The sequence below is a fragment of the Myiozetetes cayanensis genome, unplaced genomic scaffold (genome assembly GCF_022539395.1).
Source record: "Myiozetetes cayanensis isolate MyiCay16 unplaced genomic scaffold, myiCay2020 scf6-25, whole genome shotgun sequence".
Classification (NCBI taxonomy): Eukaryota; Metazoa; Chordata; class Aves; order Passeriformes; family Tyrannidae; genus Myiozetetes; species Myiozetetes cayanensis.
This window is the reverse complement of record NW_026087853.1, coordinates 21892582-21911056: the sequence shown is the minus strand read 5'-3', so window position 1 is coordinate 21911056 and position 18475 is coordinate 21892582. Positions and strand designations below refer to the sequence as shown.

Below are 18475 nucleotides of genomic sequence, written 5' to 3'. Positions count from 1 at the left end.
CCGATCCCTCTTGTCAAGAAAAATTCAAATTGCTGCTTAAAATAGTTTTGTGGGTTTCAAAATGGTCTATAACATACACAATTAAATCTCTCCAAGTTTTTTTAAGGCAAGTAAAATGTGGCCCATAAATTCCAAGGAAGTAAAATTTAGGCACTGTATTTTGGAGTGAGGAAAAGGGAATTCAGGAGTGGATGAGTTGGGAAGTAATTAAGCATGGGGTGGGGTAGGAAGAAGGGTGCTTTGCCTAAGGTTGGGATTTTCCCAGGGTGGGGTTTCTTCTTAATTTTCTGGATCTTACACTTGGGAACAAGATGTACATGCAACTGCTAAGTGACTGTCCATCTGTATTCCCACCACTCTTAATTCCTCCTGCCCGGCATCAGTAGCTCACTTCCCGGTGTCATACGTGGAAAGACCTCCATGGCAATAGCCATACTGAGGGTCTGGCAGATTCCTAATGCATTGTAGCTTTCAAGAACCAGGGGCAAATTGAGACCATCCTTACAGCAGGAGATGGTTGGTAAGAGCCTGCAAAGTTTTAAGTACACAAACAACACTGTGGGGACAGAGAACAGGCATGTCCACAACTCTTTGTCCTGGACACTTGAACCTTATAATGCAATTTAAAGCCATTCTAGGGCAGTTCTTGAAAGGCAAAAGTTAGGGACAAGCCTCCTAGGATAAAGGCATTTAGGAATAAAAGACAGGAGAATAAGCCATTACCAGCTTGTACCAGGAAGAAGAATAGAAAGCCTGAGTTCCTCGGGTATATTAAATGAAGCTACAAGCTTCTCTGTATGCAGATTGATCCTTAGTGGCTGAATGAATGACAAAGATCAAAAAAATCTATTTATCCCCTTTAACAGTTCAATCATGAACTGTAGGCTAACAAATATCTGGATGTTAGGCACAAAGGAGCTACCAGTGATACTGGGAATCACTGGGCACATTTGCAGCCTTCTAGGAAGGTAAAAACAACCTCTGGCTTATGGGCTCCAAGCTCAGCGCCCTAGTGGGATTCCAGATACTCCCACACCACAGCCTGTGGGCTCGGGGCTGCCGACAGGCATTAACTGTGCTTGGAAGCATCTGCCAACCTCAGCACAATGTGATAACAGATACTCAAATGAAGCAGCATTGTTATGTGTGAGCTCTCTGAGAGCAAGCCAAGCATGCTGGAGATCAAACAGTGATGACATGTGTCAGAGCCACGCTCCCCCTCTGAAAAGCCTTTGTGGAGAAACAGATACTGCAGCATCCCTCCACCAGATGCTGCCAGGAAGAGAGCAAGGCAGAAAATGCCAGTGGTGGGTGGGTGAGTGTGCAGGTCTGTGCCACCTCAGCACTCATATGACTCCAGTTTGCAGAAACCTGCAACTTACTACTTCAGCAAATCACTTGTGAAGCTATGGACAAATGCCTTAACTTTGCAAAGAAACCCATGTCCCCTGCAAAGAATAACTGGAATGTAATGTGAGCAGATCTCTCTGTACCAAGGGGAACTAAGATATTTCTCAAGTAGTGGATGGAGGCTGCTCTCTTTCTGCCAGGACCTGGCCACAAGGGAAGACAGGGTGTGGCTGCAGGAGGATGTAAGCTCTTAACTCACAGCTCTATACTTGGTTTCCATTTCCTTTCACAAGTTCTGATGTTGCTGAACTACAGCAGAGATGGTTAAAACTGCCTGAAAAAACAGCCTAGGACACTTGAGTTTCCTGCAAAGGGGATCAGCATCCAATGGTCTCTCATGAAACTGGCAGGAGTGACAGACTGACTTAGGAGGCTATTCCCCTGGAATCCACAAAGGGGAAAAGCTGATCTGATGATCAGAGAGGGTAGAAAATCTGTCAACATTCAGAGATGGGGGTCCCAGCCTCCTGGGAGGGACTCCTGTCTGTCTGTCTACACTCTCTCCAGGAAGGGTTCTCCCAGAGCCTGAGACTAGGGATGGACCAGCTGAGATGCATCTGTCAGGCAGAGGGACTTCAGCTTGCTGAGAGCAGGGAATCCTGGTTTCTGATTGAAGGTCATTGACTGGTGATTGAAGGTGATTTCAGAGCCTTGCCTCCAGGGTACTTCAGTCCTGTGGGTGCTGTGCCAAAGCAATGCCCTCACCAGGTACTTGCACATTAGGACTCCCTCTCCATTCTCCTCATTGCTCCCTCCAGCTCTCCTACCACCCATTGATACTTTCTGCAACTTCTGCAGGCACTGGGCATCCCTGTCAGGGCCAGGCTTGCACAAAGGAACGTGCATGCAACAAGCTCACAAACTCAGGAAGGAGGTGAGTGTGAAGCATCTACAACCCAGGACTCTCACCAGTACCTTTGTTCCCAGCTAGAAAAATACTCCAGCAGAGCATAATAGGAAGGGAAACAAATGCATGGAAATTGAGCAGAGGGATTTTGTAGCCTAGCCAGATGACCTTTAAGCAGCTAGGCTAGTTTTGCATCGCTTCCCAGGAGAAAAGGTTTTACCCAAGGGCCTGTGCTCCCCAAACACTGTTTGAAGAAGCTCAGAGTGATGGTGCAGTGGAAAACTTCCACTAGTGGTGGTAGCCACAAGGGCGTGAAGTGAGGCAATGTTTGTAGGATGAGATAATACATTGCATTAGTCCAGCCAATATCACTGTGTTAAAAGGGGAAGAGGCAAACCTGCGGTCAGATGAGAAGTGAGGAAATGCCCGGCTGCTGAAAGCTAGCCCATTTTTTTCGACTATTTCCATCTATCATACTAAAGGCATTTGTGATACAAAACTAAACCCTCTAGTTCTACTTGTGGTCAGTAAATATCTTCACAGTGAAAAAGATGCTTGAAGGAAAAAAGATTCTGGTAATTCCTATTTGCCATTGGATGTTTCGACAGAGAGATTCTCATTCTGCTCCCATGGTGGCTTCCAGCTGGGACGAGATATTTAAATCCCCCACTTTTGCAAAAATGTGTTGCTGTATGCTGATACCACAATGCTACACATGAATGATGAGCAAAACAAGCACTGTGCAGAACAAGGCAGTCTTGAAAATGCTGTGCTTTCCCAGGTTAAGCATTGCTCTCTGTGGTACTGGCACAAATTGAAACCAAAGTTTCAATTTCTTTTGCCACCCCCAGCCCTTCTTTGCTGTCCTGGACAGACTCCCTGTGGTACATGGTAACAGTGGCAAACCTAGCCCCCTCCATAGCCTCCTTCCCATATTTCCAGGGGTTTTTTCCTGTATCCTCCGCAGTCTGTTCACAGGAGCAGACCAAGGGGTTGATTTTCAAGGGGCTTCCTGTGGCTGTTCCAATGCCTGCAGGCACAGTGCAGGGGAGCGTGCAGCTTGCAGAGCCACTCGGTATTTCTGATGATGACTGCTCCATGGTTGAGCTGCCACCCCTCTCACAGTGGGAGGTCCGTTTGGGGTGTGCTGTGGATGCCAAGCCAGACATTACAAGATCCAACTTTCCAGTGAAATTCAAACTTTTCTCTAGGACAAAAAACTTGAAAAAACACAGGGAGTGGGAATAAAAACAAAACAATAGCCTTCAAAGACTTGTTTCTTAATACAGTTAAAATCCATAGGCAGGAAGAGAGAAAGCAGTGCAGGAAGATCTGCATTGAGCAAAACCAGTGGGTGCACAGCCCAGCCTATGCTCAGGCTGACTGTAACTGGAAATAAGGGGCAGGGGACACTGAAAAATCAGGACCTGGAAGATGCGGGTTTACTCCTGCACCCAAAAAAGTCTCCCAAACCTGAACAGAAAGTTGAGACTTGTAGGTTTTGGGCAGTACTGGAGACAGTGTTCATCACTGGTTTGGTCTTCTCTTGAAGTGCTGCTGGTTGCCAAGGTGTATCATCTCAGGGAGGAGGCAGAAGAGCAGGGCTGTGAACTCCTCTGGTCAGAACTCTCTGCTACTAGTTTCCTTTATCCCCATGTGCCTGAGAAGGGCCAAGCCTTCAGAGGAACCAGTGTCCAAATTCACACTTGCCACAGGGTCTTGCAGTGTCGACCTGCAGCTCTCGTCCTGTTGGCTTTAGTTTCCATGGACTATCTCTTATCCTTGTTTCAACACGTTCTTCTTTGCAGACCACTGTATACCCCAAAATAATGCATGGCCTGGCAGGTAAGCAGGAATAGCTTTGCCCAGAGCATGCCTGCTACTAGCCCCACATCCTGAGCTTGCCACAGGACAGGACTTTGCTTCAATGCAGGTTTCTCACCAGCACTGCTTAAACACCCTGCTGGTCCCTGAGCTTCCTTCCAGCCACATCCAAGTGACTCTACTTCAGTTGCTTCCTCAGCCTCCAATTCCCTTTTCCTACTATCAGTCTTCTTCAAGTTTGACCTTCCAGCTCCCATTTGCTCCTATTGTTCTGTTCTAGCCTTTCAGTGTTTGCTTCACTGCTTGCTCCAAGAACTAAAGAGGCAGGAGGGTCTGGATGTCTCTATCTGATTTATTCTATCTTGCAACACAACACATTTCATCCAGCCAGCTCTAACCACAGCTGAAGGACTGCAGCCGCATGACAGCATGCAGGTGTCCTGCCACCCTCCAGGGCCTTGCCTCTGGCTCATCTCCTTCTTTCACGGGTCAGGTGACAGCCTTTGCTCCAACAGCTCAAGGAGCAAGCTCTCAGCTCTCCCCCTTCTCCCAGGGCTGTCTCTGACATATCGTGGGGTTCTGATCTTCAGCTATCACTTGCATGAGCAACAGCAACTCACAGAAACTTCTACTATAGCCTGATTGAACATCCATCTCTGTGCCCACTTCTCTGCAGAGACTGAACAGCATACACCCTCCCCAGCAGCAAACCACACAGCCTGAGCAGGACCTAAGGAAATCTCTGAGACTAAAGTAACACTCACTACAGAGATCCCAGGCCAGGTCAACCCTTAATTTTGAACTCAGCTTTTAACATGGTCTCATTAGGATGCAACGAAGCATTTGAGTGCCTTGGCTTTTCTGATGCTGAGCAAAACACAAAAAATAGTGAGGATTGGTCATGGTAAGTTTGCTCAGACAGATGCCTGCCTCCTATTCTTCTTCTCTGATATCTTTCCACACACAAACACGTACCAAACATGAAAGCTGCAGACGATGGAGACATCCGGACGTATCCAGACTCTACTAACAATCAGTGTCTCGGGCAGACAGTCAATCCAAACAAGTTCCCCATTTGTCTAGCTCTTGCCTGGCTGCACTTCTGTACATTTGTAAGTGTTTACACTGAACTAGCTTCTGCCATTTCTGTCTCTAGTTGCTGTAATTAAATTCCCAGTGCTGTCAAGTCTGCTCTGGTGCATGCCTCCCTGGGACACACAAGAGCACGGAGTTCTCTCTGAAGATCACAGTGCTAAGAAAGCTGGAAACATCCTCCGGACATGTTATCTCTGTGCACGAGACACTGAACTGCAGCCCAGTGACTCTGAGTGAGCACAACACAGGCCAGCAAGACCAGAAGACAGAAGGAATGTGAGCATCGGATGTAGTCTACAGGCAGGAAGTACGTGGAGTGATGCCTTCATGCTGGCATGGAACTGGAAGCCCCAGCAGACAAGGCACAAGGCAGTGAGAGGCCACAGTGCTCAGTGGCTCTGTTAGACAAGTAAGATCATTGAGAAAGGACTGTTTCCCTGACTCCGCTCTGGGGCCAGGTATCTTGTGTGTGAAGACAGCACGCCAAAGAAAGGCATGCCATCCAGCTGGGCTCCCCACTCCACAACAGCTGGGCTCTCTTAGGCTGCCTCCATCAAGTGTCTGCCTTACAGCTCCCTGCACTTGCACTGTATGGTCTCCTGCATAAGGGGCTGGTTATGGGGCAGTCAGTTAGAGGTAGTCAAAGGAGGAAGATACTTGCACATGATTAAAACAGGTTGAAAACAGCCCCTTTAACTAGCCTGAATTCCTGCCAAAATCAACAAGAGCCATTAGGTCTCCAATGAGGAACTTTTATCACCCAAAGCCAGAGGGACTGAAAATTGGATTTTCTTGTGGCACAGGAATACAGAAGACCCACAGGGATACATTTTTCATATATCCATGAAATTAATCTGAAAAAAAAAGCCAGGCAAGCATCTGTCCATTCAGTGAAGACCAGCAGTGGCAACTTGCCTTGAGTTTCAACTGCTGCTGGGACACAAGGCATGTGTTGAGCTGTGAAAGTGGGCCCTGCTGGCAGCTAGGAGCCATTTCTTAAGTGCATTTGCTCTACTGGCTGGCTGATTGCAAGGAGGACATGGGGGTATTTTGTGCCTGTTTTCACATTTTAGAAGCCCACGATTAGACACATTTTGAAGCTCTAAGTCCAGCAGAGCAAATCACTGCTGCAGCTCTGGCTGCTGAGTAATACCTTGCATCCTGGCATGGAGAAGGAGAAAGGAGGTGCAGAGGTTTTGCAGCCACCTGCAGCCTAACTGAAGTATTAAGTGGCCCCCCTGCTTTCTAATGGTGGGATCATAGAGAGGGTGAGAAACAGGGACACTGCTGTGGGATGGGGAAGAGAAACCCATGAGTGGGGGTTTGAAGTTCTGGGACAAAGAAAAAGGGGCTAAAGCCTGTGTGGGGCATTTCCTTGTCTGTGCTGAACCTGCAAACCCTGTGGTCACCCCCATAACACATGTGCCCAGGGCTCCTTTTGGGGTGGCACATGGGCAAGGGCAGGCAAGCAGCAGCATGGCTGAGGCCACACCAGAGCCATGTAGCACAGGAAGATGACACCAATCAGAGCTCCCCAGATCTGGACTGGCTTCCAGGATGCTGACAACCTCGTCTGTGATTGCGAGGAATTTGGCTCCAGCCAGCTCTCCCCTGGCTGAAGAGGAACTGAATTGAGGGAGGATAATAAGACACAAATTCAGCTCTTGGGAATGTGTGTGTGAGCGGGACAGCCTCTGGGCAGAGCTAGAAGTTGCCAATGCCACACTTGCTTGCACAAAACTTAACACCTTGGATACCTACACTCTACTCAGGAGTGTACTACTCCTGAAACACGGGGTTTGTTTTCTTTAGTCCTTTGCTCCAGTGAATGGATGTGATTAGGCAGCCAGGCAGCAATGAAAGAGGGCAGGCAGGCAGGCAGGGGAGAGGTGAGCAGCTCCCTGCCCATGTTGCACTGGACAAGTGCACCTTGTCCTGCACCAGACTCGGTCAGCCCTGGATGCCAGAGCCACTGTGCTCACAGGGCTGCCTCCCCTCCACCCAGGAGTCCTTCTGCACAGCCTTTCCCCACAACATGGGATAGGGCCACAGTGCAAGAGGCTGTGCTAGTCATGAAGCACTCTGAGCAGAGCAGCTGAGGAATCCCCATCTCCTGCTGGATCAGTCCATCCAGCTCCCAAGTGCAGCAGAAACAGAGCTGGACGCCTATGCCCCTGGAACGGACCCCGGGTGCGCTCCTGCCAATTGTTTGATGTAGTGTTATTTCCAGAGCCCCTGCCAAGCCCGTGTTGGGCCCAGAGCAAGCCCGTAACTCTATAGGGCCAAGTCTGCAACCTCCTCCTCCAACCTTGAACTGCACCTCCTAAAATCACGGCTGCTTTTTTCCCGTTTCTTCTTCTGAGCGGGGCTAGCACAGTGGGAACCATCAGCCACAGTGGGGTTTGGCAGGGGTGGTTAGGTAGAAAGCACTGAGCCAGCGGCTCAGCACCCAAACCAGAGCACTGCGCCTTGTTGGGCTGGGGCAGCAGCTGGCATGGCCCTGCACTCACCAGGGACACGTTGCCCATGCCCAAGGGCCTTGGGCCAAGGAGAGCCATGCAGGTGGGACCCACAGCTCTGCTCCTTGCCTCTGCTGCATGAGGCAGCAGGACCATTTTTGGTCGTTGTGGATGTGGGCCATCTCTCATGCTGTCCCGGCCAGCAACAGTACTCACCTGGCCGGGGGGACAGGCCAGGCACTGGTCTGCACCCCAAAAGAGCCCCACGCTGCCGCAGCAGTCCTCCAGCTTGGTCAGCCCCGGAAGGGGGTTGGTGCACTGTGGAGAGAGGAGCAGATCAGGCTTCTGTGGGATGTAGAGGAAACGTGCCTGTCCACTGCAGCCAGCTGGTGCAGTAGCAGTAGAGCCAGCTACTGAGGGACAACTGTCTGGGGTCAGAGGCTGGCACTGCCCTCTCAGTACAGCTCCCCAGTGGGACACAGTGGGACCAAGGATGCGGATTAAGACAGTAAAAAGTTGTGCTGACAGAAACTCCTCTGACTGCACCCATCAGAGGGGAAGGGGACACGAAACAGCAGAGATGAACTAGAGATGCTATCACCCAGGGGATCAGCCCCGTGCCTGGATGATTAGCCAGTGAAATGGGCACACCACTTAAGCCTGGCGGGGAGCTCGCTGTCAAGCACTTTCCTCTGCTGAATGAGTCGCTCTTTTCCCCGCCCTCAGCAAGGCCCTCTGGATTACAGGCTTCCCCATTAGAGTGGAGCCGCTGGGCCCACAAGTTGGAGCTGGCCCCCCTCCAGCCACACGTGGCCGCCTGCCCAGCACTCGCATACCGATCGGCTCGGCTGCGGCTGAGAGGGGAGAGGCAAGCGCTCCCCGCAGAACTCTTCACCCTCTCCCAGGCACAGCATCACCTCAGCTGGGTGCGGTGCGAGCTCAGCAAGAGTACCCCCTGTCGCCCCCAGAGGATCTCCCACAACCTCTCTGGGCACTCACGAGCATCTCTGTGCATCACCATCATCATCATCTGCTCCCATGGTCACAGAGCTGCCGTTTCCCCACAGAGAACAGGGCTTTTCCAGCCTCAGGGTCTGATATAATTTATTTTTGCACTAGAAAATGGCTTAAGAACACATCCTGCTAGGAAGTACTTGGATGGGAGTGACTGAAAGATGAGGTGAGAACTGAGAGCAGCCCCCCAGAAAAGGCTGGGGAGCAGTGGGGACAGGGCTGAGTCCCCAGCTGCCAGGCTGGGGGGTCTCGCTGAGCACGAGCTGCTGTGGGGAAACTCACAGGTGTTCCTGTGGGTGCCAAAAACCTCCAATGCTTTTCCAGTGACGCAAGAGAAACATATGGGGAAAGACAAAATAAGAAATTACGACGATTGTGGGACAGGGGTGAGAAAGTCCCTCACGTGCATTTGCTTCCCAAGCCCCGATCAAGCTGCCCAGAAAGGCGTCGTTCCATGGAAATCAGACTTCCATTTATCGTCTGAGAGGGAAAGGAATTTTCCTATGTTTTATACATTTCCTACAATAATTGCAGAGCGTGGCAGTAAATGTTGCTATAAATAGGGCACCCTTTTCAAATGAGACTGTGTGTGAAAGCCATCAAGTCTGGGTTGTGCTGCCCCAGGGCACAGCCTGGTCAGGGCAAAACAGTGAGGTCTCTCTGTTGGACCAAAGCAAAGTGTTTTTTTCTTCCCAAGTACTAACACATTGTTACTTGCGCCCACAGCACCTGCATGATGCCCATGCTGATGCTGAAGAGCTTCACAAAATGAAGACAGTCCCCCTGCCCCATAAGCCAATGCTCCCATACCCCAGAACAACAAACATGTCACTACACACACTCCGCCACTTGTCAGGTGACCTCTTACCTGCCCATGGAAAGCTTCCCGGAAGCACCTCCCCAGCAGCCCTGGCGCTCTCTGCTGCTGCTGGCTGCTCTCACTGGCAATGCTGTTGCCATTCCCATGGGCATAGGTGTACCAGGGCATGGTAGCCAGCTGAGGAACCAGGACTGCCTCCACACTGTTCTCCTCCGACACCTCTGCGTCACCCCGCACCCTGGCCACCTGGTGAATCTGCACGGTGGCTTCTGGAGGGTGGTTGATGTGGACATTCACCAGAGAAGGGTTCAGGGAAGCTGGAATATGAGTTTTACACTTCAGTTGTGACAATATGGCAACAATTTGGAACCCAAAAAGCATCTTGTCATCAACAAAGTCACAAGGGAGGAGAGGTACATTGAGCCCACCAGGAAATCTAGAGGAACAATGCATCTAAGAGAAAATATTTCTCTGGCCCAAAACAGGACATACCAAATCTACATACCAAAACATACCAAAATCTACAAAAATCCTCAGCCCCCTTCAGAAACTAGAGGGACCCCTTTTCTAACAAACTGGCTTGAAACAGCAAGCATAAGGAGGTAGTGGCCTCCTCAGGCCTGTTACCGAAGATCTGAGGAGCACACAAAGTAGGAGGAAGTCTGAGGGGGATCTGGAGCCACTGGCCGTGCTCACCCAGCTGGTTGGACAAGGGCAGGGTATAGGTGGAGTGCCTCATGGAGCCGCCAGCTTGGGTCTTTGGGGCTCTCCCTCCTTGCTTCTTTTCCAGAGAGGGAGCTGGCAGGTGGCAAAACTTCCCCGTAGAGTTGGAGGGGCACCAGCACTCATCCCGGCCCACACAGCGTCCTCCATTCAGGCAGGGGATCTGGCAGAAGTCTGCAAGGCAAAGAGAGGTCTGCTTAGAGGAGGAACTGAGACACTGCCTCTAGCCAAGGGCAGCTGTGGGACACCAGGCAGCTAGACTTGGCCAGCACTAGCCCCATGGTGTCTAAGGGCCAGGCCCAGCACTGGGCTGGGGTCAGTACTTGCAGCCTGAAGGCAGGCTCAGCTCCCTGCTGGGCAACACCATCTTCCCCAGGCTCTGCTCACAACTGGAGTCACAGGTTGAAAATGAGCCCTCCCCTGGGCTCCGGGGCCACAGCCAGGCTGGGGTACCCATGCCCTGAGGGGTAGCCCCCCAAGGCCAAGGTGGTGTTACTAACACAGCAGGATCCCTCGGACTGGGTCAGGAGCTATGGCAGCGCTGTGTGGCCGAGTCAGCACATTTCCTTCACTTCTACATTGCCCCCTCCCCGCTTGGCAGGGTTTTTACTCCCAGCCCAGAAGGGAACTCAGCAGGATGGGAGAGGCAGAAGGAGAGAACAGGCAGAGAGCCACGTCCTCAGAGCCTGTCTCACAGCCAGCCCTGGCCCTGCCAGCAGTTCAAGTGGGAGAAGTGTGGAGGGGGACGAAAGAATCAACAGCAATTCATCTGCACAGGCTCAGAAAAAGCATTCACAGATTAAACCAAAATCACGTCCTTTCTGACCTCATCAGATGCTTGGAACGACCCAGAGCATCTCAGCATGAACTACACTCAAGCAAGGCATGGGATTCCCTGACAGACTATCCTGACTCATTTCAGTGTGAGATGAGACACTGCTGCTCCACAATCCTGGATGGGCTTGTCAGCTTCGTCCCAGGGGATAACACCCATCCTGTTTCAAGTTCATTTGCTCAAACCCAGCACCCAGTTTTGGGGAAGGAGACACATTTTTGGACTGGGAGTTAGGCAGAAATGCCTGTGAACACCATTATCCATCAGTGCCCGCCAGACTTTGCATTCTCTCAGTGTTAAAAGAATTCTGAGTAATACAGAGGCACTCAGAGGACAAGTCCCAACAGGTTCAGAACATTGCTCCTACCAACTGGCTCCAAGACAATGTGACCAACCCACAGCTGGATATCCCAGTGACTTGATGAGCAATCCCAGCAGCTCTGAAAGGCGAGCAGAGGTTTCAGCAACCCTGTTTATAAGAACAGTTTGCAACCTGCAGCCAGCTCTCCTGGCTGCCACGTGAGTGTAAGGAGAGAACAGGAGGAAATTAGGTGATGAAAGTCAGACCCAAGACTGGATGCCAACTAAAGCAGTGAGCTGGCTCTGAGAAGAAGGGGGTGGCGAGGCTTGGCTGCAGGCCTGACTCAAACACATGCATCCCCTCTACCCGGGGTGGGATGGAAACAGCAGTTGCTTGCCCACAAAAGACAGCAATGAGGCAAAGTCTGTCTTCCTCCCCCAGAAACGAAGTGAGCCCCAAGGAACCCAAAAGACATCTTCCAAGGCACTGAGAGAGACCATCTCCTCCCATCCCTATAGCAGTTCAAGCACTTCATCTGTAGAGTCAGGAAAGGCAGGAGGTAGAGAGTGGGGGAGCAGGCAAGAGAGCGGGCTGGGGTCCTTGGGGTGCTCACAGATGCGGAAGCCGGATTTGGGATCGTGGTCATGCCCCCCTTGGCTGTAGAGAGTGGTGGTGTCTCCTTTCTCACAGCTGTTGTAGCAGCGCCCACTCCGGCATGTCTGTTTGCAGATGGTGGGCGTGAAGATGATTTTTATCTTCCTAATCTTCTCTGTCAGGTTGTCCCCTATGAAAGAAAAGGGTAGTGCTGAGTGGAAACAACATCTCTAGGCCGGGGGCTGGTAATTCACAGCTCAAGCTCCAAAACATTTCCAGAGCAAAGAGGGGTCTATGTCCCTGCCCAGGGCGGTGTTTCTCCTTGCCTTTTGCTCACTCCAGCCTGTTCTATATTCCAGCACCTGTAAGAATTTGTCAGCACATGAAAAATGGCAAGCAGCATGCTCTGTCCTGCCAGGTTGGAGTGGCATAACTCCCTGTGAAGGGACACACATGCACTAACTTCAGTATAAAGGATGTTCTGCTTTAAAGAATATTCCTTCTCCAGCCACATCAGTAGCCGGGAGATTGGCTGCTCTTAAACCACTGGAAGGTTTCCCACATGAACACACTGGTATTCATAAAAGAAAGTATCAGGGATGCTTGAGAAAACTGATGTCTTCCTACAAGTGTCCCCTGACCTCCATCTATGGTCCCCTTCTGGTCCCTCACCACCCTTAGATACAGGGCAAAGTCACCCTCAGAGCTCCTGGGGGCTTTTGAAAAACAGACAACGGGCAGAACTATTGTGTAACCACCTGGCTTCACACCAGAGCCTTCTATCCCACCGCACCGAGACAGCCATGTGCTCCCCTGGCTGTACTCAACACCCACTCTCCCTGTTTCAATCCCCACTTTCAGACTACAGCTTCAGCCAGGCTCACAGCCCTATTCATATGGGCTGAGGTGCCATATGGTGACTCCTTGGGGAATCACAGATTCAGGGGGAGACAAGCTGCAGAAAACAACTTGCATCTGTCCTAGCTGGGGAGGTGCTGAGGCCCAGCAACTGCACGTCCCAGAAGCCTGGCCTGATCCCTGCTCATGTCAGAAGGCACCAAGGGGGCAGCCAAAGGGAAGAACTAGACACTAGTTGCGCAATCTGACCTTGAGGGCTGCTCAGACTGAGGAGGAAGCTGGGAGACACCATTCCTACAGACTAAGGCAATCCCCCTTTAGGCGTAACACCTCTGGGAGGCAACTGTCACATCCCATGGCTCTTCTCTCATGCCATCAGCATTTTGCTCCACTGATCTGTCCACCTTCAGTAGGGCCCCTTTCTTCACCAAGCCCAGCAATGCCTATGCTGACCTTCTCCTTCCATCCCACTCAGCAGCACAGTCCTGGGAGCCCAGAGTTTCTTGGGGATCCCCAGTCCAAGTGTTGCCCTTTCCCATGACACCCCAACAAGAAGCCCTAAAAGAGTGACAGCCCTGGAGGCCTTACCCTTTGCAGACAAGGTGTGCTCCTGGGAAACTGCATGTGGCCCAGAGCTGCTCTGCTCACGGCCATTCCCATTGGGGAGTGCATTAGAGGTGAGCTGGCCATTGCTGGCTGGGTAGCGCCGGACGGTTCTTGATAACCCTGTGTGCTGGGGGGAGACAGGAGAGCCAATTCTGCTCTGAGTCCTGTGGAAGAGAAAAAAATGAACCAATATTCCTCATGAGTAACTGCGCTGACAGTGCCAGTGTACCCCGCAGCAACCTTCACTGCTGAGCTGCCTGAGCCACCACCTAGACACAGAGCTCTGTTCACATGTGCAGGATCCCACTCCTAATCTGCTTTCAGTCATCACCATGGCACCATTTCACTCTAGGGACCATGCCCCATGCCCTGAGCCTGGCAGGGCACCGTATTCTCCAAGGTGCCCTGTCCGTACCATCGCATCAGGCCGTTCCACCACAGGAATGCCCTGGCTGCCTTGAAGAACTTCTGCCTACCCATCACGCTCAAGGGCTGCTCCTTGCCCCACCATACCCCTTCCTCAGAAAACACAAGCATCTCCAAATACCCCTGTTCTTATGGTGGGAGCTTTCTCAGGACCTGCTGTCCCAGCCCCAAACAAGCACTAATAAAACAGTGAGGCAGTCAGAAGAGAGACCCATGAGAGTCGCAAACAAGAGAGAATAACCAAGAACTCAAGTCTGTAAGTGCAGTTACAACTTTCTACACTAACTGCATTTATGGCTTTTGGTGTTCTCTGGGGGCTAAGCATGGAAAAGCCACCCAGCTCACTAGGTTACACTTCATACACTCTCTTTTATAAAGCCATTCAGACCACTAGGCAGAGCTCTTCTCATTAAACCAGCAGAGCAGTACATCTTGCTCTACTGCACTTGCTTCCATTCCCTTTTACTGACTGGCAGTACCAAGCCTCCAAGAGGGTGCTCTGCTTCCCAACAAATGTCTCTCTCAGTCTCACCTGCCCCACCTGCAAAGAAAAAGGCTTTGTACAACCAGGAGCCAAAATATGTTGGCTGCCCACATGCCCCTTTGGTTTCTTTGAAAGTCCCAGCCTTGAATGCCTCTGCAATTGAACTTAAGCTCTTCTGCATACCCTGTCCAACACCTTCATCTCTGACTGAATGGCTGGGGCAAAGAGGCCAGTACTCTCCCACTGAAGTGCCCAGAAAAGTCTATACTATTCTACAGTTTTTACCATCTTCCCTGTTACAGTCAGCACAGGGGGTGTGTTACAGTGTCTACACAAATTTCTAAACCCAACAGGACTGGATGATCCAATGAGAGGTGGCTCTGCCTCACTGACATTCCTTGGATAGCTTGGAATAAGATCTGGGGAGATGGAAAGGGAGCTCACGCTGTGCTGGCATTCAAACAGGTCAGGAGCAACACAGCCAGCGAGACCAAAATCAGCCCTGAGTAATGGAAAAGATGACGTACAGGTCAATCAATTGGGAACTAAAGGAAAGGAATATGGAAGTGAAGAGGGTCTATGAAGAATATGAAGAACCACTCTTGACAAGGGAGTTCATTTTCATAACTTGACAGAATTACATACATGCACACCAACAAGCTGAGACTCTACACTATTCTGATAAAAAAATGAACAGGGCAGTACAATGTCAATCAGGCACATGCAAAATGAGTAACAAACTGGCAGTGTGACAGAACACAAGAAGTAGTCATCACCAGGGAGGGAATGAGATGGGTCCCAGGGTGATCAGTATGAGGCCTGGCACGATTCAAGAATTTCATCTGGAAATAAATATTTTTATTTCGAAATACACACACGATCAACATTGATAATGTGTGCTGCTGACACAAATATTCGCAATGTGGTGTATCATGATGAGAACAGAGCAATCACAGAGAACAGTTTGGATCTCTGTGGAGGGCAAATCCTTCCAATCAACATGGGATTTTAATAGAGCTAAACGCAGGATTACACTTCTAGGAAGAAGGAATGCAGGCAGAGGCTGCAGACAGTCAGAGATGATCCTGGAAAACAGAAATTCTGAAAAAATTTCAGGGGCAATGACAAGCAATTAAATATGAACTGTCAGTTCAATGCCCTGACATCAGGACAGTGAAACATGCAGAAACAGGGAGGTATTTTTGCCTTCCTGCACATCCTCATGACAGTAGGATGTAAATATGCTGCAGTATCATCTAGCTCTGATGCAAAGTATGTCACATCTTCTAAGGGATGTCAAAAAACTGGAGAGGATACAGGAAGAAGAATGACAACAATAACTGGAGGGTTAGCGAAAATGTCTTTTTCTAAGAGATCTAAAACATTCAGTCTCTTCAGTTTAGGAAAAAGAAGATGAAGAGGTGTTCTGATTACAGGGCACAGGTTTCTCCACAGGAACAAAACACCCAGTGTAAAGAGCCGTTTAATCCAACCAAGAAAGGCAAACCATGAAAAAACATGTGCAAACTGAAGCCAAATGATTCTGTACTAGAAATCATACCCACATGCAGCAGTATAGCTGTTTTCCTTCTGCAAAAAACTCAGTATTGGATTCCCCAAATCCTGACACCATTGCTTCAGGAGAGGAAAGTGGGCTGACAAAAATATTTACTGTCTTGTTAAAATCAAGACCTAAAGTGAGATAAGGACAGCAAAGAGTGTTTGCTTTTCAATAATCAGCAAGGCTAGATAGAATAACTGAAGTGAATTGAATTGAATTAGAACTTATTTCAGTTCTACCTCAGTCCCTTTCAGAAGCTTTCCTGAGATTCTGCAGAGAATCTCCTACCCTCAGTGGCCCAGGCATGACCTGCCCACACATTTCTGAGCTATTAATTCAGCCCTGCAGCAAGCAAATGAACTTCTGGTGCCTGCTACCTACTGCTTTGTCACCTTGTGTGCTACTGGTAGTTTTGTTAGCAACAAAGAAAAAGATATATGGAACTCTAAGGAGACTAGGTGAGAGCTACCAAGCCTTGGAAGCTCAGGCACATTTATTCTCTGATCTCTAGGGAGAGATCCCAAGCGTAGTCCTATGGGTGAACATGGCTGGGGTTCCAAGGTCTTTTACTGCATAGACAGAAACACCCAAGGAAAAGAAGTGAGTTCCTCATCCCAACAATACTGACTGTCCTAGTGCTGGTCATTTGAGGGCAACTTCAGCTCCGAGTTCTGAAGAGTCACTGGGTGAAGGTGACTGGTGGCATAACTCAGGGAAATATCAGGTCTTCTGCTTGAAAATCTTCAGATCGTTTTGACCCTTGACGAAGGGAGCATGCTATGTGCAAGTAGCAGGGCTTGACTGGGCTGCCTGAAGTAATTCCACCCTTTGACTTTAGGAACACCTCTTTTCATTCCCATGATTTCGTAACAAAACCCACAAAAAAACATGAAGGGCTTTAAAAAAATAATCATTAGTATTTCAGTTCCAAAGAACAAGAGATTATATGAGCTTACTGTGAGAGGCAGTGCCAACTTCACAAAGGAAAAATGGAGTAGGAACATTACTCCATGGTTTGCAACATTTGAGGAAAAGCCATCCTACTGAGATCCTGTTGGCAAAGCATTCCAGAGTGAGTCGCAGCAGGGGAGCGGGGGGGGGGGAAGTCAGATTTACTTTGAATAATTTGTTTATTTTGTTCTATTCTAGGCATATGAGCACTGGGATTTGTGGACTGAGTTGAGTAACACCATTCTATCCTGGGCAATAGAAATCAGTGGCAAAAGGCATCTTTCCATCTCAGTTTGTCAGTCCCAATCCATTCCCAAATCATGCCAAGCAACTGGCTCATGGGCAGGGAATACAAAACAGAGCCTTTTCCCTCCAAACCTTCAGAGTCAGTCCATGCTGGGCAGACAGCATGTCTTGGGAAATGAATCTGAGCTCACTACATCAGTACTGATCTGGTCAGAAGCCATCAGCAACCCTTATCCATTTGGAGGATCTTAATATACATATGGCTGGAGCTTGGCCAGTTCCCAGGGATCTACATTGCCACAGGTTCTCTTGTTGGTGTGGCTGTTCTAGAGGTAAGAATGAGGATGGCAAACAGATGGTGTGGCTCTAAATCAGCAGAGTGTAGAGCTTGTTTTACCGTTCTGCATGCCTCTACCTGCTTGAGAAGAAGTAGAGGAGGTTGACATTTCAAGCACTGTATTCCAAGATACTTAAAATCCCAGGGCTTCATATTCATTCAGTCTTACAGCCTCCCTCAACATGGCATTACTCATTTCCACTCTTCCAGCCAGGCACATGGCCAGCACAGATCTCTGTAAAGAGGCAGTGGTCTCTTCCTTTATAGACAACCACCTGCCAAGCAGCTGGTTTCCCTCCTTTTCATCCATCAGAGCTGCTGACAACTTTCTCTGTGTCAGGCGCAGCCTATGGGGCAAAACCAGCATGCAGATTCCTAGGACTCCTCTCCTTCTGGGCTGTCCTAGGGTGCCTGCCTTTGCAGAGTCCAGGTGACAGCAGCAGTGGTCCAGGGGAACACATAGGCAAAGGAGGGAAGGCAAAGGGAGCAGCGCTCTCCTTCCAGGAGCATGGATATGTGTGCTCCTGCTGATCTCCGCCAGCTGAAAGGTCACTGGCTGAGATCTCAGATCTTCACATGGAAATACCTGTAAGTATTAGGTGATAACTGAAATTAAAAGAGACTTGGGATGGAAGGGAGCTGTGCAGACAGACTGACCCACATCTGCAACAGTTCAAAACTATCCAAGGAGCACTTGCAGCTGCCCTCTTCTGAAGTGCAGGTCAAGGACTTAGATTCCCCATAGGCCCCTGAGGACACATGCTAGAAGTCAGAAGAACTAGGGGAGATCTGGTCCCCTACATTCTAGTGCCACATAACCCTGCAGGATCCAAATGATACCTGTATGACATCCAGAAAGGGATCCACACATCTGCTATAGCACCTTTGTATTAAACATTTTATTTTCAATAGGCTTTGGTCAAGCAGGGTAGAGAAGGTATTTGTATTCCCTGGATATCGTGCTCTCCTGCCAGTCCCATATGAACTGTTTCCTTACTAGAGGAGGTGAATGGTATCTTGTCAAAACACTGAAGACTGAGCTGGCAGACTCCCAGCAACCATACAGATGGATATGAGACTCTTG

General features: G+C 49.7%; 2 protein-coding genes across 2 annotated transcripts in view; one reads left to right on the top strand and one right to left on the bottom strand.

The window, feature by feature from the left end:
* The window catches only part of LIN52 (lin-52 DREAM MuvB core complex component), a 249553-nt gene extending 245981 nt beyond the window's left edge, over positions 1–3572 (top strand). Inside the window, exon 8 of the transcript XR_007631527.1 lies at positions 3560–3572. The gene's annotated coding sequence lies outside the window, so the exon portion shown is untranslated. The remainder of the gene's footprint in view (positions 1–3559) is intronic.
* LTBP2 (latent transforming growth factor beta binding protein 2) overlaps positions 1–18475 on the bottom strand; it is a 70644-nt gene that overhangs the window by 25528 nt on the left and 26641 nt on the right. Inside the window, exons 4-8 of the mRNA XM_050336335.1 lie at positions 13369–13550; positions 11942–12112; positions 10166–10366; positions 9518–9786; positions 7856–7953 (exon numbers count right to left, since the gene is read on the bottom strand). Coding sequence (XP_050192292.1) covers positions 7856–7953; positions 9518–9786; positions 10166–10366; positions 11942–12112; positions 13369–13550 — 921 coding nt within the window. The remainder of the gene's footprint in view (positions 1–7855; positions 7954–9517; positions 9787–10165; positions 10367–11941; positions 12113–13368; positions 13551–18475) is intronic.